The sequence below is a fragment of the Geotrypetes seraphini genome, chromosome 12, assembly GCF_902459505.1.
Source record: "Geotrypetes seraphini chromosome 12, aGeoSer1.1, whole genome shotgun sequence".
Taxonomy (NCBI): domain Eukaryota; kingdom Metazoa; phylum Chordata; class Amphibia; order Gymnophiona; family Dermophiidae; genus Geotrypetes; species Geotrypetes seraphini.
In genome coordinates this window covers 83,869,733-83,895,417 of record NC_047095.1, presented here as the reverse complement: position 1 = coordinate 83,895,417, position 25,685 = coordinate 83,869,733, and the positions used below count along the sequence as shown (strand labels likewise).

Genomic DNA, 25,685 nt, shown 5'->3' with positions numbered 1-25,685 from the left:
CTCTAATCGTTCATCTATAGTCACCTTTAAGGATACTGTCTCTAAATCTTACACTCTTAATTATGGTATTCCCCAAGGATCCATTCTATCTCCACTATTATTCAATATTTTTATATCTCCTTTACTAAGTTTATGTCAATCCATAGACTTCACTACTTTTTCATACACCGATGATATTCAACTTTTACACCCTCTAAATCCAGAAAATAAAGAAGAAATAGTCGAGATTAATAGAAAGTTAGTGAAGGTTAAGCAATGGCTTAATTCCAATATGTTAGCCCTAAACATTCAGAAAACAAAAGCATTACTTTTCCCATGGAAAAAAGATATAAGCCTGAGTGCCCCATTCACCCTAGATAATATCCATTTAGAGTCAGTAACATCTTTAAAAATACTGGGTGTTATCATTGATGAAAGACTCTCTTACCATGAACATGTAAGCAACACCGTTAAATCTTGCTTTTATAGGCTACGAATGATTCACTCAATATCTAAGTTTCTAGAGCCAAAATCACTAAATATACTAATTCAGTCTTTAATTATCGCTAAACTTGATTATTGTAATTCTTTATTAATAAATATTACAGAAAAAGAAAAGAGGCGTATTCAGATAATCCAAAATACTTCCATTAAACTGATTCATTATGGCAACAAATATGATCATGTCACTCCCTTTCTGATCAAATCCCACTGGCTCCCAGTTAATCACCGCATTACTTTTAAAATCTTACTTTTAGTATTTAAAACTTTGTCTACTAATGAACCTCAATTCATTAATAAATTACTTATCCCTCACAATATGTTGTGTTCCCTTCGGTCCACTAATCAAAAACTTATAGCAGTTCCCTCCTTGAAAGTTATTGGAACTCGACGACATGATATGTTCTCAGTAATGGCTCCGCAACTATGGAATACCTTACCTCAACATATAAGAGAGGAAAATGATTTGAGTCGATTTAAAAATAACTTAAAGTGTTTTCTTTTTAAAGATGCTTTTAATCTTTAACTATGCTCAAAGTTTATTTTAGCTTTTCCTCAGTTATCACTCTCCCCTCCCTAATGTTCTTTCCATTTATGTTCTCTTCTATATTCTAAAAAATTGAATTGTAGTTCTACCCTTTCTTACCTTATGTATCTATAAGTCCGTCAGTCTAACCTATTATATTTAACTAGTCTTTAAGCCCGTTACATTAACGGGTGCTAGAATATGTGTGTGTGAGTCTCTATTTATTTATTTATTTCTCTCTCTCTCCTTAGCCTATTTCTGTATTTCTTTCTTTCTGTCTTTCTTTTTCCTCGGCTGTCCACCACCACCCCTTGCCTGCTCCCCCTGTCCATTCTCCCTTCCTTTTTCTTCCCTTGTGTCCACCACCACCTCTTCACTGCTCCTCTTATCCAGCAGCAGCCCTTCTCCCTTTGTTTTAACTCCCCCCTGTCCAGCAGCACCTTTCCTGCTCCCCCTGTCCAGCAGTAGGCCTCCCTTCCTTTTTTTGCCCCCCCTGTCCATCAGCACCTCTTCCCCTGTCCAGCAGTACCTTTTTTCTGTTCCCCCTGTCCAGCAGGCCTCCCTTCCTTTTTCTGCCCCCCTTGTCCAGCAGCACCTCTTTTCTACTCCCCCTGTCCAGCAGTAGGCCTCCCTTCCTTTTCTTGCCTCCCCCCGTCCATCAGCATCTCTTCCCCTGTCCAGCAGTAGGCCTCCCTTCCTTTTTCTGCCCCCCCTGTCCAGCAGTACCTCTTTTCTTCTCCCCCTGTCCAGCAGCAGGCCTCCCTTCCTTTTTTTGCCTCCCCCCTCCCGTCCATCAGCACCTCTTCCCATGTCCAGCAGCAATCCTTACCTCCGTTCTTTTTTGTCTGCCCTCCACCAACATCCGTCTGAAGCCGCCGGGCCTGCAAACACCGACAGCCTCTGCGACCTGCTCCGACTCCCTCCTCGCCGTCGCTTGCCGTCCCCCCCCCCCCCCCGGGGAAGCTTCATGCGTTTCAGCAGCCTCCTGTCTGCGGGCCGCCTGCCCGTTCGAGAGAGGAGCCGCAGCGGGCGGGTGAGCAGGCAAGAGGGAGGAGGGTGAGAAGAAGATGTTGGCAGGTGCGCCTGTGCCCCCCCTCCGAATCAGCGGCAGCAGTGAGGCGGCACTCTGGCGGTGAGTGACGGCGAGGGGGGAGTTGCTCTGCGTTCTGGCCTGCCTCCGTGTTTGAAAATCGAATTTGGCACGGAGGCACACCTCACGGCGCTAGGAATCATGATGTTTCAACAGCGCATGCACGCTCTAGGGTTTTATTATTATAGATAATTAAATGGTATATGCTTATACTTTTTAATAAAGTTGTAATTCGCTTAGTAAATTAAATAAGCGATTCATCAAACCAAAATAAAACTTGAAACTTGAGGGAGGGGAGGAAGATGCTGAATTCACAAGAAGGGAGACATGCTGGATCTGCTGCAGGAAAGAAGGAGCACTCAAAGAGGACATGGAAAAGGTGCTGGATACTCAGGGAGGAGATGGAAAAAGGCAGAGAATGGTATTGATATATGGTGGTGAACGGGACAAGAGAAGTATTAAATCTTGGCTAAGAGGACATGTTAGACCATGAGTGGGTATGGTGGTTGGGGGAGGGAGAGGTGGTGGGTCCATAAGGGGAGAAGGAGGAAGGCAGAGGAAGAGCTGCTGGATGTGTAGGGGAAGGGGACAGATGTAAAGCCAGACCCTGGCTGAAAGAACATGCCCTCCTCTCTCCAGCACCTCCCATGGGGTTGGTGACTGGGGAGAAGAGAATATGTCAGGACTGTAGAAGGTGTAAGTAGGGCATGAGGAGAGGGAGACATGAGACTATGGGGATGTGGGTTAGGAAAAGGGAATCATGTCAGACTGTGGGGACTGGTGAGATCGACTTCAATGCCAGGAAAAAGTTGAAACCATTATAAAAAAATAAAATTATTGAACAAGTAGACAAAATATGGTTTAATGGGACAGAGTCAGTATGGGTTCAGCCACGCGAGGTCTTCCCTCACCAAATTGCTGCATGTCTTTGAAGGTGTGAATAAACTTGTGGATAAAGGAGAGCCAGTTGATATAGTGTCTAGATTTTTAATTGCTTTTGTCATGAGAGGTTCCTGAGAAAATTAAAGAGTCATGGGATAGGGGGCAATATTTAGTTCTGGATTAGGAATTAATTACTGGACAGAAAACAGAGGCTAGGGTTAAATGGCCATTTTTCTCAACTGAGGAGGATAAATAGTGGAATGCCACTAGGATTTGTACTGGGACCAATGCTATTTAACATATTTACAAATGATCTGGAAATTGGAATGACGAGTGAGGCAATTAAATTTGCAGATGCTACTAAATTGTTTGGTTTTTTGGATGATGAAGGCTAGTTCTGGTGACGACCAATTTCAGGGGGAAGGGAGCGAGCAAGAATAGGAGTAAATTTATATTACTTAAAAAGCAAGCTATCATATTACAGAATTACCCTCATTTTCTAATATATTAGTATTGTAAACCATTTACTACTCATGTACAAGCGGTAATCAAATGTAATAAATCCAATCCAATTCAAATCATCTACCTTTGAGAACACTGAAAAAAAGTTATTATGCCCTTGAAAAATTACTCATTACTGTCTATACTTCCATCTTGTGGTACACTGTGGAACTGCAATTTTAGTAAAGTAAAGCAAAGCAGCTGCAGATAACATAGGGCTCCTTTTATCAAGCCACTCTAGCGGTTTAACACATATAATAGCGCGCTAGCCACTACCGCCTCCTCTTAAGCAGGCGGTAGTTTTTGGCCAGCGCGGGGGTTAGCACGTGAAGAAACGTCACGCGCGTTAACCCTGTTAGCGCGGCTTGATAAAAGGAGCCCATAATCTACAATGGGTTCTTCTGCAGCAGCTGCTGGAATATTCGCTGCACTTACATCTAATCAAAATTATTTTACTGTGGACTTAAACACACTGAATTTTCACAACTACTGCTCAAGGAAGATCAGTTGTTAGTGCTGGGTATAAAGTGTGTTTCACTTTCATGCAAAGCCAAACACAACTCTTTCAGACAAGCAATTTATTTTCCATAAATGTTCAAGTTTATTTAGTGCTTGCAGTATCGGTCTTTTCTACTGTACAAGTCATTGAATTAAATTATTTGTTATCAGATACATTTTCTTCATAATCTAAAAAAAAAAAAATTCTATTGGTCTTGATAAACAGAAGTTCCAGATTTTCAGGCTAAATTCCGAAACTGGCGTATTCGTTAATCATTATTAGGAGTGAAAACTATGAGCGGCACAGCAATCAGCGTGCCGGCCCGCACTAAAAATCTGTAGCGTGGCTTGGTAAAAGGAGCCCACAGTAAATTAAACCTTAGGCTTATATACTGCATCTTCTCTATAAACAATAGAGCTCGGCACGATTTACAAAACTAGCAAAGAGAACAAATACAATATGATTTTGGAATAGTAAAGGGAGAAGCGGAATTTACAACTTTGAAAAATAGCCAAGTTTTCAGATGTTTTGAAATAGTTGGAAAGAGCCACCCAGATTGCGCAATTGAACAGGAAGGGCATCTTCTTGATTACTTAGCTCAGTGTGTTGCAAACTTTTTAAGCTGCGGCACACTAATCTTGAGGCTGCAGCTAGAGGGCACCTGGACATACACGGACATCGACCAATGACATCAAGTGCATGTGTTATGTCATCATGTCGACATCTGCGCATAAGCCTACAGGAGAGATGAGGAGAAGGTGCAGAGGTGTTCCCGAGGACAGGCGCAGGCTGACTGACTACAGGACATGTCTCTCGCCGCAAGAGGTACGTCCTGTAAGCAGTCAGCTGGCGCCTTTCCTCTTTGCCAGCATCTCAGGGCACACAGTTTACGATACACTGAATTAGCCAGTTTTTAAGACTTGCTTACTTTTCTTGGGCTTTCCTAGTCCCAGCTCTATCAATAAGTTTGTGGATGGCCTGTAGAAATTCATGACAAAAGCTAGAGACTTAAATTCTATTCAATCCAAGTCTCACAGTTTAGTTCAGTGGTTCTTAACCTGGGTTCGACCGAACCCCAGGGGTTCGGTGAGTCAGTCTCGCGGGTTCGGCAGAGGTCAAAACACACCTCCGACTCATATAGCGCTTCGGTCACGTTCAATCATCTATCAGTTATTCAGTGATTTTGATCAAGACTGATCGTGTACTCGGTTTCTTGATCTATCAATCTGTAACTAACGCCTTATATACATCAATCAATTCCTGATCAAAATTTGTGATTTAACTGATAGATGATTGAACGTGACTGAAGCGCTTATGATTCGTGATGATACGCCCCGCTTGTCCATAATTGGCTGCAGGTGATCACGCAACATCGCTTGGCCTATCTGTGCTGCAGGGGATTTGATGCGCACAGTAGTCGAATTGTAACTGTTGTGATGGTACGTCGTATGATACCTATCTTAATATTTTAATCCCTTACTAACTATGTCGAGCAAAATACGAAAGTGGTCGGACGAATATGTACAATATGGATTCACATGTATAACGGAACGTGATGAGAGTCAGCGTCCTAATTGCATGATTTGCAATGCCAAGTTGAGTAATTCTAGTCTAGCTCCGGCAAAACTAAGGGAACACTTCCTTAAGCTGCATGGAGATGGAAAATACAAGAACACAACGCTCGCTGAATTCAAAGTGAAGAGAGCAAGATTCGATGAAAAGGCTACTCTGCCTGTTCTCGGCTTTGTACCCATCAACAAACCGATCCTCACAGCATCGTACGAAGTTGCTTACCTGATCGCAAAGCAGGGCAAACCACACACCATTGGTGAAACACTCATAAAACCAGCTGTGTTGAAGATGGCGAATATCATGCTGGGAAAAGCGGCTGAAGTTCAGTTATCTGAAATTCCTCTTTCAAATGACATCATCAGCAGCAGAATAGAGAACATGAGCAAAGACATCTTGGCTCAAGTAGTTGCAGATCTGATTTCAAGCCCGGCAAAATTCAGCCTTCAACTCGACAAGACCACAGATGTTTCTAATCTAAGCCAGCTTGCAGTATTCGTGCACTATGTGAAAGACGACGTGATAAAGGAAGATTTTTTATTTTGTAAGCCTGTTACAACAACAACTAAGGCAACTGATGTGAAGAAACTTGTGGATGACTTCTTCAAAGACAACAATCTTTCGTGGGATATGGTTTCTGCAGTTTGTTCGGACGGAGCTCCAGCCATGCTCGGAAGAAAGTCCGGTTTTGGTGCGCTAGTGAATGCCGATGCACCACACATCATTGTTACGCATTGTGTTCTGCACAGGCATGCGTTGGCAACAAAAACCTTGCCTCCAAAACTGGCAGAAGTTTTAAAAATTGTTGTGGAATGCGTGAACTATGTGCGAAATAATGCTCTGAAGCACCGCATCTTCAAGGAGCTGTGTAAAGAAATGGGATCTGAATACAAGGTACTTCTGTACCATTCTAACGTTCGGTGGTTATCCCGGGGACAGGTGCTGAATTTTGTTTTTGCCATGCGTGTAGAATTAGCTCTGTTTTTGCAAGAGCAGCAACATTGTCATGCAGATTGCTTCAAAAATTCTGAGTTCATTCTCATTTTAGCGTACATGGCTGATATCTTTGCAGCTCTCAATCATCTCAATAAGCAGATGCAGGGTGGTGGAGTCAACATCATCGAAGCGGAAGAAAACCTGAAAGCTTTTCAAAAAAAGCTACCATTATGGAAACGACGAACAGAAAACGATAACTTCGCAAACTTTCCCCTGCTAGACAACTGTGTAAGTAAGATCGAAGATGTATCTGGAATCGGAGACATTTCTGTACCCGCGAAACTGAAGCAAACTATTGCCACGCACTTAGATGAGCTTGCAAAGTCTCTCGACGGATACTTCCCTACAAGAGAGTCATATCCAGCATGGGTGAGACAGCCGTTCACGTTTAGTGTTGAGACAACAGATGTCAATGATGAATACCTCGATGAAATCATTGAAATTCAGCAGAGCCAGGTTCAACAGCAACTCTTCAGAACAACAACGCTCTCAACGTTTTCGTGTCAACAATTGGTAACGTACCCTGTTATTGCTAAGAAAGCTCTGGAAATTTTCATACCGTTTGTTACAACATATCTTTGCGAGCAATCCTTTTCGAGGATGCTGGACATAAAAACAAAGAAAAGGAACAGACTTTGTAGCGAAAATGACATGAGAGTGGCACTTGCCAAGGTAAAGCCGCGCATTTCTGAACTGGTCTCTGAGAGGCAACAGCAGAAGTCACACTGATTTGCAGTAAATTTCATTATTATGTTATTATTATTCAAAATATAGAACTTTTTTGTTTTCAAAATTGATATTATTTTTTCCCTCACTGTATACTTATGTTTTGAATTTGTAAAAAACATATTTTATTTTTCCAATAAAGAAGGGTTCGGTGAACACGCATATGAAACTGGTGGGGTTCAGTACCTCCAACAAGGTTAAAAACCACTGGTTTAGTTTATTGTATGTGGCATAATGCCGTTAGTTAATACCGGCAGTGGATCCCAGCAGTGGAAACCCTGAGAGGACAGTATAAAAACCATTTCAAATTAAGAGCTCTTTTTATAACGTCGTGTTAGGTTTTTTTATCGCCTGTCACGGAGGTATTAGCTCCAACGCTCACAGAATTCCTATGAGCGTCAGAGCTAATACCGCTGGTGATAAAAAAGCCTAACACAGCTTTATAAAAATTAGGGCCTAAATATTTAATATGATTCAAAAGCTTGGTACAACCTTGGGTATGTTACAAATATATCTACAACCATGATACAACCTTGGGTACTTACTAGTGCTGTCCGATTTAGGGAAAAATTTTCAACTCGATTTGGTCCATTGAACTGATTTTTCAATTCGATTTGATTCACTTTTCCTACCCAATTGGGCTTTTTTTTTTAACGTCCTGGAGGGTTTATTTTGTAGCCTCTTTGCCCTCTCCAACCCCATGCCAGCACTATGGTATAAACAAAAAAGACTTTTCCTATCTCTGTTAGGTCCTAGCTTACACTCACTAACACCAGCTCTGGCAGGATACACATTTCAAATCTGACATATTATAATCACAAAATAGAAAATATAATTATTTTTTCTACCTTTTGACAAAGTTCCTCGAGACATTCCTGAAAAAATTAAAGAGTCATGGGATCGATGGTAAAGTTCAGTTGTGGATTAGGAATTGGTTATTGGATAAAAAACAGAGGGTAGGGTTAAATGGTAATTTTTCTCAGTGGAGGAGAGTAAACAGTGGAGTGCCGCAGGGATCTGTGCTAGGATCGGTGCTATTTACTTATAAATGATCTGAAAATTGGAATGAGTGAGGTGATTAAATTTGCAGATAACACTAAACTGTTCAATGTTGTTAAAACGCATTCAGATTGTGAAAAATGGCAGGCAGACCTTAGGAAATTGGAAGACAGTGGCAGCTGAAATTTAATGTGGACAAATGCAAAGTGATGCGCATTGGGAATAACAACCCAAATCACAGTTACCAGATGGTAGGGTCCACCTTGGGGATTAGTGCCCAAGAAAAGAATCTGGGTATCATTGTAGACAATATGTTGAAATATTCTGCCCAATGTGCAGCGGCAGCCAAAAAAGCAAAGAAGATGCTAGAAATTATTAAAAAAGGGATGGTTAGTTAACAAGACTAAGAATGTTATAATGCCTCTGTATTGCGCCATGATGTGACCTCACCTGGAGTACTGCGTTCATTTCTGGTCTCCTTATCTCAAGAAAGATATAGCGGCACTAAAAAAGGTTCAAAGAAAACCAACCAAGATAAATAAGGGGATGGAACTCCTCTCATATGAGCAAAGACTAAAATGTTTAGGGCTCTTCAGCTTGGAAAAGAGACAGCTGAGGGGAGATATGATTGAAGTCTGTCAAAAATTATAAAGACTAGGGGACACTTGATGAAGTTACAGGGAAATACTTTTAAAACCAATAGGAGAAAATATTTTTTCACTCAGAGAATAGTTAAGCTCTGGAATAGAGAATGACATGGTGACAAAATTCATCACGTTCCCGTCCCCGCGGATAACCGCGAGAAATAATCCCGTATCATTTTCTAGTGTCTATTTCAACCTCGGTCCTTCTACAACAGCATTCTTCAAAGCAAAGATTGCGGATCAGTGGTTGTGCCCAATTATACTCTGATTCTTTCCTCTCTCCTTAAAGAATGAAATGAAGATGGTTTCCCGCGGTTATCTGCGGGGGGGACAGGAACGGTGATGAATTTTGTCACCGTGTCATTCTCTACTCTGGAACACATTGTCCAGAGTAGAGAGAGGTTGTAGTAAGAGCAGATAGCATAGCTGGTTTAAGAAAGGTTTGGACAATTTCCTGGAGGAAAAGTCCATAGTCTGTTATTGAGAAAGACATGGGGGAAGCCATTGCTGGCCCTGGATCTGCAACATGGAATGTTGCTACTCTTTGGGTTTTTGCCAGGTACTAGTAACCTGGATTGGACACCATGAGAACGGGCTACTGACTGGGCTTGCGGGACTCAGTAAGGCAATTCTTCTCCATCTCCCCCCTCCCAAACAGACATGACCCCCCTCCTAGCCCTAGCGATAGACAACCATTTTTACTGTGGGAAAGCATAGGCACTGCTAGACCACCAGGGAAGCAAGGTAAGGCCTGAGGTCTTACCACTGGAGCCAGGAGGGGGGAAATTGGGAAAGGAATGCTGCGTATTCGGGGTGGGGGGCAGACAAGTGCATGCTATGGCGGGGGAGGGGGGTCAGTGTAGTAGAAGGAGGAGGAGAAGAAGAAGGGACATTACTGTGAGGGTGGTATATAACCCCTTAGTTTATATTCAAGATACCATTTTGCTCTCCTTTTAGGGGAAAAATGGTATCTCATTTTATATTTGGATAGGTTTATATTTGTGTATATACAGTAAATGGTGTCAGATAACAGAAAACATCAAATATGGAAAATAGCAAGTGCATGGCTTTGTGTGCCCCTGCAGTGCAGTGCATCAGGGCACCACAGTCACACCAAGAACATCCCCTCCCCCAAGTACCTCTCATTCACTCATAGGCCTCCCTGCCTACTGAGCTGACCTTTCAAAATAGCTACCTTGACATGTAGCAGTACTTTCATGGAAAATCATAGGAACCATTCTGAAAGTAGAGCCAGCATGACCTAATTACACCATCAAACCACGAGGAACTATAAAAAAAAAAAAAAGGGGGGGTAGGGGGCTATGAATGGATGGAAAAAACTTAAGGAGGTGGAGTCCAGATTTCATCTCTTCCTTCCTCTCTTCCACCCCAACAATTATTCCTCTCTTACCCCATGTGCAGCATCTTTCCTCCCCTCCTACCCACTCCCTGCACAGCAGCTTTACATCCCTCACTCCCATCCCTCTACTGTACTGTCCTGTCTCCAGTCTGTGGGAATTTCAGCACCGCTCCCAAGTCAGCTTTCTAACTATTTTGTTAAAGATACCTGCAAGATTCCTTTTCCTTGTGAGATTTCAATTTCCTAATAAAAACCCTTAAAGAATTTCACCCAAGGATGCTAAATACATATCAAAGGATGAATAGTTTTGCTTTTATTTAAACACTAGTCTTTAAGCCCGTTACATTAATGGGTGTTAGAATATATGTCTGTCTGTCTTCAGCTTACACCTCCCCCCCAAATGTCTCTCCATGGCCCTCTTCTGTCTTCCCCCCCCCCCCCCAGAGCAAAGCTGTCTGTCCCCAGCACACCTCCCCCCAAAGCAGCCCCTTTCCCTATCTCTCCATGGTCCCTTCTGTCTCCCCCCAGCACACCCCTCCCCCCAAAGCAGCCCCCTTTCCCTCTCCCGCTGACTCTCTCTCTGGCCCCCTTTCTCTGTCTGTCTTTCTGTCCCTCTCCCTGCCCCTGTGTCTTTCTTTCTTTCTGTCATTTTTCCCCAGTTCCTTGTGCAGCAGCATTTCCATCCCACTTCCATATGCAGCAGCAACAGCATTTCCCTCCTATCCCCCCCTTTCCTGTGCAGAAGCAGTAGCAGCATTTTCCCCCACCCCATCCTTTCCCTTCTCTTACCTTCTCTTTCGTGCTCTGTTCGGCCCCTCCCCTTTTTTTACTGCCGTTGTCAATCCGGCCTGCTCCTCGGGGCTCCTCCGCCGACAAACCTCGGGGCTCCAGCCGCGTAGGAAGCACTTTAAACACGCTGCTTCGCGGCCTTCTACTGGTGATTTCCTCTGCCGCGTCTGTCTCCGATGATGTCATCAGAGACGCGGCAGAGGAAATCGGTAGAGAAGGGGGCGAAGCAGCGTGTTTATAGTGCTGCCTACGCTGCTGGAGCCGGGAGGCGACGGAGAGGGCAGGGGGTGCTAGCGGCCGGCAGCCGCCGCTCCGCAGGTGGAGAGCAGGGAAGGGCCCGCATGCGCACTTGTCTTGCCTCGCATGAGGCCAGACCGTAGGGTCGCTACAGCTCACGGAAAACCGGCGCACGCATAGGAAGTGCGCATGCGCGGCTTACCATTTTATTATATTAGATTCACATGTACTGTTTCAATTCTGAAACAACCAATGGAGATTCACAATACAACATAACCATAAAATGCACAAACCAAACAGAAAAACCGCAAACTTATGTTTCTTGAACTGCTGAAAAATAAATTATCTAAATCCGAGAAGAGACAAGGTTTTAATTTTCTTCTGAAATCTACACGTTAAGCTCACTTTTCATCCCAAACAAGAGCTATTCCAGATTACTAATGATAGAGTAAAAACATTTAAGAGCCTCAGCATTCAAAAAAATAAAGCATTTCAATACTAATGCAACCTTTTCCTCAGGTGAAAAGGATGTCTACCATCAAGACTTTAAGGGTCAACAAAAGAAGCTTAAATTGAATCCACTTCTAAATAGGGAGCCATGGCATCTTTCCTAGCCTGTACTAAGGGGAAGGGGATAGGGACTTGTATACTGCCTTTTTGTAGTTATACAACCACACTCAAAATGGTTTACATACAGGTACTTTAAAAAGCATTTTCTCTATCTGTCCCGGTGGGCTCACAATCTATCTACTGTACCTGAGTAGCATTTTAAACAACCTACAATCACCTCGGCTGTCTACACAGCAATCTCATAAAAGAGACTGGAGCTGCTTATGAAATAATAATTTGCGGTACTATTTTGCATATTAAAGATCCCCTAGAATCTAGATAAACATAAAAGACGTCACTTTTTAATTATGACAAGTACAGCTATACAACTGATTACACAAAACTGGAAAAATTGGGATCGCCTCAACTTTACATTTTGGTGGGCAAGTTTATGTCTTATATATAAATATGAGAAAATGAATGCTGCCATATTAGGGAATAATGAAAATTTTAAATTAATTTGGGGCCCATTAACGTCCTTTGTAGAATCTCTGTAGTTATGGTTTGTCATAAGATAATATGCACATCTGGGGGGGGGAGGGATGGGAGGTAAATAAGGTTGGAAAATAGTTGGAAAAGTTTTGGTGGGTGAGGAGAGGGTATTAATAAGTATGAATTTTTGAGAATTTTAAGTGATGTCTATATTGTAAAATGATTAATTTACTCTGTATTTCACTTATTGTATATTTTTTTAAAAATGAAGATGGAAAACTTTTAGCTAAAATATTGGCTCTACGTTTGGCTAAGGCTCTCCCTTTTATCATTGATATGCACCAAACTGGGGGCGTGGCTTGAAGCGCAACAAGATGGAAGGGTGATCAAGAAGCTCTCTAACCCAGGCATACACATTTGGTAATACTGACTTCCAGACAGCTGTTTTTTTACATTTTCGCTGGTGATCCTTAAAAATAAGAGATGGCATGTCAAAACAATTAATGATTAATGTCATTCCCTGAGGAATTGTTGGTGAAGAGATGAAACAGCTAACAGAACAGGGCTTCTCCAGAAGGAGATAGGGGAAAAAAAACAAACAAACAAAAGCTACTGCTAACAGCTTCTGATAGTAGGAGAAAATCTAATTAAGGAAGTGTGATCTAGCCTGCCTAGTGAACCGGTAAAGTTATAACTGACTAAACTGGATTGTTGCTAAAAGACATTCATTTAATAACACTAGGTTGGCTTTTCATATGTTAAATTTAACAAAAGCCATGAATGAACCAGCTTTCTCTGTGTCTTTGGATGCAGGGAAAGCTTTTGATGGGTGGAATGGGGGAGAGTGTGGCGCAGTGGTTAAAGCTACAGCCTCAGCACCCTGAGGTTGTGGGTTCAATCCCATGCTGCTCCTTGTGACACTGGGCAAGTCACTTAATCCCCCCATTGCCCCAGGTACATTAGATAGATTGTGAGCCCACCGGGACAGACAGGGAAAAATGCTTGAGTACCTGAATAAATGCATGTAAACCGTTCTGAGCTTCCCTGGGAGAACGATATAGAAAATTGAATAAATAAATAAATAATGTATCAGGCATTAGAATGGTTTGGTATAGATTCAGGATTTATACAAATGATTCAAACATTGTATAGCTCTCCATCTGCAAGATTGTTTATTAATAATAATTTATCAGAGCGTTTTATTTTGCGGAGGGGGGTTAGACAAGGCTGTCTACTATCTCCTTTGCTTTTTGATATTGTATTAGAACCCTTGTTATTAGCTATTCAACAATCAAAAGGGATACAGGGTATTCTTCGTACAAACTGGGAATATAAAGTTTCTGCCTATGCAGATGATATACTGTTTTATTTGAGGAATCCTGAGACTTCCATTCCATGCTTGCTTGAGTTAATAGAGAAATTTGGAAAATTTTCTGGATATAAGATAAATTGGAACAAATCAGAAATTCTGCCTCTTAATGTGCATTGTACTAAATGACTATTTGACTCTTTTTCCTTTGTATGGAAGGAAGATGGATTAAAATATTTAGGTATTTGGATTAAAAATACACTTGAAGACATGGTAAGAGAATGAAAAATTTTTAATTAAGAAAGTAACAGAAATGTGTGAGCAATGGAATCCTTTGCATCTTTCTTGGTGGGGGAGAGTTCAAACTATTAAAATGATGATATTGCCTGTGGTTTGTTATCAAATGAGTTTTTTTTTCATGGGTCCTTTTATAAAAAGTTAAATGGTATTCTTTCAAAATTTATTTGGCTGGGTAAAAGGCCTAGAATTGCTTTAGTATCTCTACAAAAATCAATTAGGGAGGGTGGGGTAAATTTCCCAAATTTTTATAAGTATCATCAAGCCTATATTTTATGCCAGGGTATGTATTGGGTCCTCCCAGAGCTCATGGAAAATGTCCCACATTGGTTATATTTGGAATGGCGACTCATTTTCCCTTTACATTTATGTCATGTTCTCAGTATTAAGATGCCTAGAAAATATAAAGATAATAGAATATTAATGGATACGTGGAAAACATTACAATATGTCAGTAATTTAACACCTAACCCAATACTAAAATCAACAAATCAATCTATATGGCTTAACTCCAAGATTCAAATTGGTGGATTTAAAGTCGTCTGGAAGCATTGGATTATTGCAGGCATACGGGTTTTAAACGATGTTATTTTAAATGGTAAACTGCTTGATTTTTCACATTTGCAGCAAAAATATGGTCTTAATAAAACACAAAGTTTTAAATGGTTGCAACTGAAGCAGGCTATTCAGGAGGGGTTCCCTGAATGGAAGAATCTTAATAATCAATATAATCTGGAATTCTTATGCTTTCAGGCGGACTTCTTGGGACACCAAGCCGCACAGTGGTATAAATTGATAACAGGATTTATAAATAAAAAACCAAAGACTGGCCTCAAAGATATTTGGAGCATTGAGATTAAGCATCAAATTTCTGCGTCTTAATGGTCACGAATTTGGTCTTGGAGGATGAGGTGTACAGTGTCTGCATCTATGAGACAAACTTGGTTCTTTTTGTTGCATAGAGCATTTTGGACCCCAGTTCGATTACAAAAGTTAGACAGCTCTAAGTCTAATAGATGCTGGCATTGTAAACCTGAAGCAGGGACTCTAGATCATTTATTATTCTATTGTCCCTTTATCATGGCCTTTTGGAAATCAATTTGGTCCCAAATTAATTGTTTATTAGAGAATCATGTAGCATTACTAGACCACAAACCACAGAGGTGAAGGACATAGAACAGTAGAAGTTACTAGAAGAAAACAGGAGCAGAAAACTCCATCTAAAAATGGTTACAGGCTCTTTAGAGTTGGTAAGTGGCCAAGATGGCAAAATGAGCAGTTGACAAGAGTGTACCTACAGCAGTCTGGGACAGGCATTTTTCTTTCTTCTTTTCCTTCATAATGCCATATATGAAAAGGAAGGATTAAAATTGTTCCCTCATCGACTACCACCTCCTTACCAGTCCAGTAGAAACTGGGCAGGTAAGCTGTCAACCCCCTACAACTCTACTGGAATTGGCCCCGTGTTAAGTTTGGAAGAAGGGATCTCCATCCCTTTCAGATCATACACTTCGCTGTCAGCCAGCAATCCACCTTGCCCGACTGAAGAAAGGATTCTGGCAATGGAGCACAGTGAGGCAGAAGTCACGAAATGAGTCCAGTGAGAAGGGAATCAAATCTGATGAATCAACTGGTAAGCAGAAGAACATAGGAGCTTCAAGTATATTGGTAGTTCCCAAGGCGGTAACCATAGAGAGCATCTGGACAGCACTGGAACAGCTTGATTCTTCCACTGAAAAGATCTACATAAGAATAATCAACTCTGGACACCTTATCAAAGAACCTTGAAGTGGTTAAGAGGGACTACCCGGAATAGGTTAAATGGGTACAAATGGAACTTAAAGCGTTCAAATATAATATGGCTGTGAAAGTGAAAGATAAAATCTATATTCACCGTAAGCTCAAACAAATTAAAAATTATATTAAAAGACTTAATTTACAGGTATTAAATTTCCCTAATATGTTGGGTACCTCCTCTTGATTTCTTCAAGAAATATTTAAAAATTTTAAGTTGCCACAAGAAACTATACCCCCATTCAACATTTATTTTACCAAATGTTTATAAAAATAAAGACAGAGGACGGGAGGAGCTCAAAAAATTTACTTGCAAAATGGGAAAATTAACTTTTAGCTATTGTGGAAGATTTATTTACTGAAGTTAAAAAGAGCAACCTTACCAGTTTCATTTGTCATTGAGCAAAACTTGAATGCCATCACACGTTTATACTTTAGGAATATGCACACACTGTTCTGTGGACAAAGGATCCGGATTTATCCAGACGTGACAAAATCTACTCGTGACAAAAGGCAAGAATTCATAGCGATGAGAGAAAAAGTTGGAAGCTTCCTTTTTACTTGCTTTTTTGTGCAAATGTCAAGTTCATTATCTAGGGATAAAGTATGTTTTCTTTGCCCCATGCCAACTGAGGAACTGAAGAAGTTTTCAAATGGACTAAAGTACTCATATACTGCCCCCCCCCCCCTTTTACTAAACCCAACAGCTTGAGCTGGCCCAGTAAATGCTCCAACATCCATAGCAATTGACTGGGAGTCAGAGCATTTGCTACACAGCTTAGTAAAAGGGGGCCATAGTAACCACCTGGATTTAGTTTGTATTTGTGAGGGATGAATAACCTTAGGTCTTTTCTTTTTAAAAAAGTTTATTATTTGATCTCCTTTATTTTTAATTGTCCACTCCCTCTTTATATAATATAGTGGTCTAATGAAGAGTTCATAAAATATTCCTTTTCCTTTTCTCAATCCATCTCTATATTTTCTGGAATAAGTGTCATACTTTGATTGAATTTATTAAAAGTATAAATAATTCATTAATTAAAAAAATAAAAGTAGTCGCAGCACAAATCTTACTCCCAGACAAAAATTACGGATTAATTAACACTTTGTATTAATACCAGAAGTTTAAATGGATTCCTTGTTTTGGACTGGAATTCTACCTTGCAAGTGCACCTTGATGATCTCACAATGCGGTCAGTATTATGCAGCTGCACACCTCCATTTGCAATGAAGTAGAAGCCATGCTAAGGTCTTTTTCTGTTTTTAAGCTTTTGCAAATGAAGTTACGTATGCAATCTATATATTTTTTTCATGTACAGTGGTGCCTCACACAACGAACTTAATCCGTTCCAGGAGCAAGTTTGTTATGTGAAACGTTCGTTGTGTGAAACGCGTTTTCCCATAAGAATACCTGTAAAACAAAATAATTCGTTCTGCAGCCCTGTTGTCCCATAAGAATACCTGTAAAACAAAATAATTAGTTCTGCAGCCCTACATTTCCCTCCCTCCACCTCACCTCACATGCAGAGCCTGCCAGCCTTCTCCCTCACCCAGCCGCACGATCTCAAAAAGCTGTGCACGCGCAGCTGCTGGAGTTGATCAATGTTCTCCTCTCCTGCAACTTCCGGTTTCCGGTTGCGTCAGAGGAGAAGATTGAACAACAGAGCATGCGTGCATGTGCTGCTCTTTGAAAGTGTGTGGCTGGCCGAAAAAGAAAGCCGGAAAACTCGGTTTTTAAGGTAAGGTGGAGGGAGATGATGGAACACTGCATTCAGACAGGAGGGTGCTGCTGTTCCCGGCTCACATTAGAAAGCGGCGAGAGTAGTTCCGCCCCCCCCCGGGCCCCTCGGGCGACTTCGTTGTGTGAAACGAAGTTCGTTATAGGGAGCAAGACAAAAAGTTTGTTATGCGCAGCGTTCGCTGTGCGAGGCGTCCGTTATGCGAGGCACCACTGTACTTTCTTTGTTTTCAAGAATGAGCCGATTGGAGCACTGTTTAATCAGGAAAAAAGGGTAGCTTTTTAGCAAAAACCTAAAGCTGTTTTTCATGTGCTGTGCTTCAGTTAATGGATCTTTTCCTCTAATTAGCAAATAGCATTGTTCTTTGTCCACAAAAATAGAAGGTTTTGCATGCAATATATCTTTTTTGATGTGCCCTGTTTATGTGGTGCCTTATTAAATGTATTTTGAGCTTAATAAAGCAAAAAAAAAAAAAAAAAAAAAACCCAGAGAACTATTTAGCAGATCACATTAAGAACATCCAAACTGTGCCTAAGTTCCGTCCATAGAACTCAGATCTATCTGAAGCCCAAACTAAGCTCAAAAGTAGACCTGGTTTTCATTCTCCTACAATGTAGGCATGAAATGGACACCCTAGGTCGCTCAGCGTTATATAAATAAATCAAAGGACACCCATATTGAAACCACACCAAAGCCTATTCCCTTATGCGTGCGTTTTCACAATGGGCGTCCATGAAATTGTGGAGGCATCTACAAAGTGACGTCCACATCCTTTGGACGTCCATGTGCCAATTATTGCTCGTTAAGACCCTTAAATTGCTCACTAACCACTTTGGACACCTAAGTCCTGCTCAGCGTTAGACAGGGCTTAGGCGCCCTTTATAGAATCAGGGCCTTAGGGCCCCTATTACAAAATTATGGTAGGGATGCTACTGTGGTAAATGCACCAAAACCCATTCAATTCCTATGGGTTTTGGTGCATTTGGCTTTATAAAAGAAGCCCATAGATCAGGGGTATCAAAGTCCCTCCTGGAGGGCCGCAATCCAGTTGAGTTTTCAGGATTTCCTCAATGAATATGCATGAGATCTATTTGCATGTACTGCTTTCATTATATGCTAATAGATCTCATACATATTCATTGGGGAAATCCTGAAAACTCGACTGGATTGCGACCCTTCAGGAGGCCCTCCAGGAGGATACCTAAGAAAAAAAGAAGCTCTAATTTCTCATACCTCTGTATGCATAGAAAAATTGCTTTCTTCCATCTTGAGTCAGCTTATCAAAATCTAAATAAATCCAGATTCTTCATCCTAGAAACTATGCCTTGGCCTTACAAAAGGCAAGGTACATAATTTGGCTCTACACTTGTGTGTATCCTTCAAGGAAAGCAATCAAATCAAGGCTACCAATTATCTTTAGAGCCCCTTTTGTTTATTTATTTATTTTATTTAAAACTTTTTTCATACCGTTTACAAAAAAACTAAATGGTTTATATCTTACACCTGTTTGGTAGTTTGAGCTTGACCTGGCCAATGGAGCTCTTTTTCAGTAGAGGGTGTTTCATAGCCCTTTTTAGTGTTATTAGCAGCTGGCCTACCACAGAGATGGAGTTCATTTTGGTGGCTTCTTTAATAAGGCCTTTTCTTACTAGTTGTACTATCTTTGCTGAGCAAGGGACAAGAGGGTAGGATGCTGGCAATAGGCCTTTCAAGAGTTTTATCTGTTACCTGGTTGAATAAGTCTAAGATAGATATGCATGTTGGGGGGGGGGGGGATTCGTCATTATCTGGTGGGATGCTCGATGGACCTACCTGGAGGTTTTGATGAACTTTAATTTTGCTGGCAAAGTATATGGCAAAACTGTTGCTAGTTAAATGTGGTTGAGAAGGCTGGTTCTGTTGACTGTTTACTATTATGAATAACTGATTGGTAGAAATATCACCTAGATGAAGATAGGCTCAACTGTAGGAAACATACTGTATGGCAATGTGTTCAAATTTAAGTTAGTTTTGCCCATGACAGTAACAAATCTCATTTCTAAACCAGGGTATGTGTAATATGATCTCTGCCTCGCAAACTACTCGCAGTTGTATCTGTATTATGCCAAGAAGAGTGGCGGAGTATAGGAGTAGCCTAATGGTTAGAACATTTGGCTGAGAGCTAGGAAACCTCTATTCAAATCCAACTGCAGTTCCTTGTGATCTTGAGCAAGTCACTTTTGTTGCCTCAGGCATAAACAGATCCTAACCCTATGGAACAGGACAATGCCTACTAAATCTGAATGTAACTCAACTTTAGCTACAACCAAAAAATATTATCTAAATCCAAAATATACCCCCTTTTCCTTTGGGAGCTCATAAAATGTAGCATGAATAGCTAATTATCAAGGTGTGCTTGAAAATGACTTTTAATCAAGCCTGTGGCATCCAATATGATGGAATATTTCTGTATCTTTCTGTTCTCATTTTCTTGGTGTCTGATTGCATTGCTTGCTATTCGGTATGCCCTCCAGTCTGAGATACGCAATGCTTCTGCTTTAGGTACCACACAACATTTTCTGCCCCATCAGCATACCTGAACAGACAGATGCACAAGTGGGAAAACATTATGTTATATGCACCTGAGGCCCCTGAAACAAGCTCAAACTGATTATTATAGAGATGATATTAAGAACATAAAAATAGCCTTACTGGATCAGATCAATGGTCCACCTAACCCAGTATCCTGTCTTCACAGAGGCCAATCCAAGTCACAAGTATCTGGCAAAAACCAAAATAGTAGCAGCATTCCATGCCACCGATCCAGAGCAAGCAGTGGCTTCTCCCATGTCTGTCTCAACAGCAGACTATGGACTTTTCCTCCAGGAACTTGTCCAAACCTTTTTAAAAACCAGCTACATTAACTGCTCTTACCACATTCTCTGGCAACACATTCCAGAGCTTAACTATGCTCTAAGTGAAAAAATATTTCCTCCTATAGTCTTTAAAAGTATTACTCTAACTTCATCGAGTGTCCCCTAGTCACTGTAAATCTTGATGTAGTAAAAAATTGATCCACTTGTACCCATTCTACAACATTCAGGATTTTATAAATTTCTATCACCCCTCTCTCTGCCCTCTTTTCCAAGCTGAAGAGCCCTAACCTCATTAGTCTTTCCTCATAGGAGAGGAGATCCATCCCCTTTATCATCTTAGTCGTTCTTCTTTGAACCTTTTCTAGTGCTGCTATATATTTTTTTAGATTAGACCAAAACTGAATACAATACTCAAGGTGAAGTTGCACCATTGAGCAATACAGAGGCATTATAACATTCTTAGTCTTGTTAACCATCCCTTTTCTAATAATTCCTAGCATCCTGTTTGCTTTTTTGGCCACCGCTGCACATTGAGCGGAAGGTTTCAGTGTTCTGATCACAATGACACCCAGATCTTTTTCTTGAGTGCTAACCCTCCTCTTTGAGTAAATACTGGAACATCTAGAATCAGTTTAGTTTTCCAACATTAAATTTTGGCATCCTCTGGGCCAAACGCTCTACATTTATACTGCTTCTCTTGCCTGAGGCCCATTCTACCCTTTCCACAGCTTTAGTACCTGTTCTGAGAACACAAAGCTCCTTCAGCTAAGAGTACTGCCACTCCCTCATCCTTGCTGAAAGTGCCATTGTTTATCAAAACCCATTCTTGCTTCACATACTAATAAAAATCACCACTGATGATAAACAGGTTATGCTACAATGAGTACTGTTAGTTCATCTGAATTTATTTCACTAAGATAGACTTTATTATGGTCACAGTCCCAATTAAACTTTTTAAATAATCCATCTAAAAAGAGAACCAAAGTCACCAAAAAGGGAAGAACACCTTGCAAACATAAAATGAATAATGGAAGTGTTGATTATATTAAAAGAAGAAGTAAAATTCAGTCTTTGCTGAGCATCATAAATTCATAAGCAAATAATATCTGCCCACTAGTTCTTTGTTTGTCCTTAACCACAGGTGCCAGCTCTGTGGGCACAGTAAGTGTTAGCATCAATATCGAACAAGTTCTTTTAAGTTGTCAAGCAGGTATAACTTGTGTTATGTTTAGCAACTCCAATCATTTTGAAAATTTGGCACCTATGGTCTCAACCACCTCTCAAATGGCACAATTCAACATACTTGTGTGAATGCTTTGAGAATACAAGACCATGAAAAAAGTGTTCCGTGTCTATAATTTTCAAAGTAAATAGTAAAGAGAGAAATGTATTGCATTTTGCTTTATGTGTACAAGTTACCTATGGTTGGCATTCCACCATGGACACTTATCACTAAAAACTGTTCCTTTGTTCTCACTGGTTAAAAGGCCACATCATAACTTCAAGTAGAAGGTGAGAAGATATTTGCAGCTCAACAACACAGAGATAAGCTTTCATACATGAAAACTAACACTTTGTAAATTACCTTTTTCTTCTGACACTGTTAATGCATGCTTTCTGCAGAGTAGGCTGTCTAACACCTTATTCCATGTGGAATGTTCCCACCAATCAAGAAATAACAACTAAATTACAATTATTGGCCACTACTGTTTCAGATCCCATTAGTGATTGTTCTAATCAGGTTCATTAGGTGACACTCCTCCTGCTAATTGAAGGGGTTATTTACCACACCTTATTACTGTAAGGACCATAACAAAAGTAAACAAATAAGGTCCCATGGTAAACAGCAGCCTGATTCTGTTGCCCAGGAACCACAGACACAGTATGGCCAGTGCAGAAACTAACGTGTGGACCCAGCCAATGCCAGGCACTCTAAAGTCCAATCTCAGTAATACTATTCAGCTTTGCCGAGGGCTCCAGCCCCAAATATTGTTGTGGCTAATCTCCTGCTTCACTGATCCTGCCCATCCTCAACTGTTTTTTCTCATTTCTATAACACTAGACCAGTGGTTCCCAACCCTGTCCTGGAGGACCACCAGTCCAATCGGGTTTTCAGGCTAGCCCTAATGAATATGCATGAAACAGATTTGCATGCCTGTCACTTCCATTATATGCAAATCTCTCTCATGCATATTCATTAGGGCTAGCCTGAAAACCCGATTGGCCTGGTGGTCCTCCAGAACAGGGTTGGGAACCACTGCACTAGACTGCAGTGCTGAACGCAAACTCCTTGCACAACCGAACTTGATCCATTCAAGACAAACAAGCAGAATAAAGGGATTAGGGAGTTAATTCCTGTGATGAATGCTTAAGACATCATGGATATTGAGCAGGTGAAAAAGAGGTTAAGAGTTAAAAGAAGCCTCAAAAAGGTGGGCTTTTAGTCTGAATATAAACAGGGCCAAGACACAGCATGATATAGTTACTGAAAAGTCTATTCCAGGCATATGGTACAAAAAGATGAAAGGAATGGAATCCATAGTGGAAGAAGAGGATGCAGATAAATGTAACTCTCCTGGCTAAACTGTTCCCGGGAAGGGGTGTAGTGAGAGATAAGGGAAGATATTGAGGAACTGCAGAATAAGTACAAATGTAAGTCACAGTGGAGTTTGCTATATAGAGCAGTGGTTCCCAACCCTGTCCTGGAGGAACACCAGGCCAATTGGGTTTTCAGGCTAGCCCTAATGAATATGCATGAAGCAAATTTGCATGCCTATCACTTCCATCATATGCAAATCTCTCTCATGCATATTCATTAGGTCTAGCCTGAAAACCCGATTGGCCTGGTGTTCCTCCAGGACAGGGTTGGGAATCACTGATATAGAGAAATAGATGGAGACGTAATAATGTGACTTGAGAAGAGAGGTTGAGTGAGTGTGGGGACTCCACCAAAATATACCATATTTTGTCTTCAGCTGAAAATAATGTAGTATAACTGTGTTATGACATTTTAAGCACTAATTATGATCACTTCCCTTTGTTTCCACTTTCAGAATCTTGACATTCACCTTCACATCCAAAAAGCAGATAAAGATATGACAGTTGAAACTCGGATTTGTCACAAATGCCAAGTAACTGAAAACAGGAATCCAAAAGAGAAAGAAGTATCATATATTAGATATGTTTGGGGTTTTTTGGGGGGAGGGAGTTTGGGGGGGGGGGTGGCAGTAAAAGTACAGCCCCGTGGAAGTATAAAACAAACTACAAGCAATAAAGCAGCCCAAAACTCGTCTTTTTAAGTCACTAGCACAGGGAGCTCCTCTGTCTCGAACGGGAAAAACGTGAAGCAGGAAATCAGATGTGGGAGGGAGGGATGCTGCACCGGACCCGGGCTCAAAGCTCCCTCAGCCTCTCTCCTACTCCTCCCTGTACTCCTCTCATGCAAGGTAGGCAGCTAAGGCTCCACTTCTCCTTACCATGCTGCGTGAAGATGTTGAAGCCGGCCTCGGCGGCTCTGCCCGCGGCGTCCTTCCTCCGGCCGGCGGTACCGGGCCTCCCCGCTGCGCTGTTCCCGCGGCTGCTCCGAGGCGGCGGCTGCTGTGGCTGCACCCCAGCCGCAGCCTCTCCTCCGACACGGCCCACCTGCTGGCCCATCCCCGGCCTCGCCTGCGCTGCCCGCCCGCCGCTTCTTACATTCCTCCCTCAGCGCCACCGCGGAAGCTGGCCGAGCCCGGTGCGCACGTCCTCCTCTTCTCGTTCCGCCGACCGCGGTGACGGCTCCTCCTCGCGCTCACGGGCTCTCCCTCCAGCGGCTCCGCGCACCCTCCACAGCCGAGGCCGCCGCCATCATAACCACCGAGTCACGCAAAACGGAGCTAGAGCGTCTACTGAACACGGTCCTCCGAGGGCGGAGGTAAGGGCGGCCAAACCAGCCCCTCAGCGGCGAGGATGCGCTGCCGACGAAAGCGCTTCCCGGAGGAACGTTTACCCCACCTCAAGGAGGTGGTGGTTGGTTACAGTTTGAGGGGTCTCTGTATAATAAGCTTTAGGCTAGAAGTCGATGCAGTTTCCTAATGCAAGCCTAAAAAAAAATTATGCCCAAGGCATAAAATAAGTTGTATGCAAAAATGTGCGCAAACGTGAGAGAGAGCTCACCAACCATCGTTGAAACACATACAATGCACAATTTTGTGTGTGTGTAAAGATTGTGTCAGGACCTGGAGGAGCATTGCATGCGTATACACAACAGTATGAGGCGGTGCATTTTGATATGTTCATATGTGGAGGATGCCCAAATGTATATTTGCAAGAATTGTTTATATGAGGTGTATACTTCTGCAGTTGAGCACTTTGCTCATCATTCAATCAGTCAGTCTCTCCCTTACCCTGCACTGAACAGAAGAGTAGCCAAATTGTTAGAGCAGCAGGCTGAAAACCAGAAAGCCCAGGTTCAAATCCCATAGCAACTACCCGAGACTGCTTAATCTTCCATAGCCAGGGGTGGCACTGGTAACCTCAATCCACATACCAGGAGATCTGTGGGACAGATTTGCCCGTCTCCACTGAGGATTTGTTCAAGCTGATTGATAAGTTTGGTAAGAGACTGTGTAACCTGGATCCCTATTGTGTGGACTTATTTTTTAAAAATCTGCTGGCTGAAGGCCTTACTTGATTACTAACTTTTGTTGGAAAAAAAAGTATATTTTTTTAGTTTTTGAGGGGCTTATTATACTCTCCCTTTTAATAAAGGACAATAAGAAAGATGTGCATCTATGTTCTGATTTTCAGTTGATAAGAAGTACACCTTTCTTGGCCCTGCTCTTGCAGGTTGTGTTTGCTATCTCTGTCAATTTTCTTTCTTGGATCCTAACCAGTTAGGGTTCCATGGGAATATAGCACAGAAATTTGTTTGCTGGTCCTGACTTCATTGGCCAAGACTAAACTCATCTGTCCTCTTCCCTATTCTCTATTTGCATGCATAACACTTTCATCCTTCCCATCTTGCAACCTTGGGGGTTATCTTTTACTTCTCTCTCTCTCTCTCTTTCTCTCTGTACAAATCCAACAGATCACTAAAACCTGTCATTTCTTTCTCTATAATGTCACCAAAATCTGTCCCTTTCTTTCTGAACATACCACCAAAACCCTTATTTGCACTTTTTATCACTTCAGACTTAGAATACTGTAAGATGCTTCTCAGAGGTATTCCAGTAAACCATTTACAGTATCTTCCCTTCAATTTGTTCAAAATTCTGCTGTATGATTTAGTATATTCCACCAGTTTCGCTAAAGTCACATTAGCCCTCTTAAGTCATTTCATTTGCTCCCTATCCATTTCCACATATAGTTTGA

The 25,685-nt window shown here is 41.6% G+C and overlaps 2 protein-coding genes across 4 annotated transcripts in view; one reads left to right on the top strand and one right to left on the bottom strand.

The window, feature by feature from the left end:
- ABL2 (ABL proto-oncogene 2, non-receptor tyrosine kinase) overlaps window positions 1-23,987 on the bottom strand; it is a 140,340-nt gene extending 116,353 nt beyond the window's left edge. Inside the window, exon 1 of the mRNA XM_033916837.1 lies at window positions 23,810-23,987. Coding sequence (XP_033772728.1) covers window positions 23,810-23,987 — 178 coding nt within the window. The remainder of the gene's footprint in view (window positions 1-23,809) is intronic.
- The window catches only part of LOC117346763 (hydroxymethylglutaryl-CoA synthase, cytoplasmic-like), an 83,507-nt gene continuing 81,482 nt past the window's right edge, over window positions 23,661-25,685 (top strand). For 2 of the 3 annotated variants that reach the window (XM_033916842.1, XM_033916840.1), the window contains exon 1: window positions 23,661-23,779. The gene's annotated coding sequence lies outside the window, so the exon portion shown is untranslated. Of the gene's footprint in view, window positions 23,780-23,801; window positions 24,929-25,685 lie in introns of those variants that run through there. The other variant, XM_033916841.1, reaches the window with a different exon arrangement.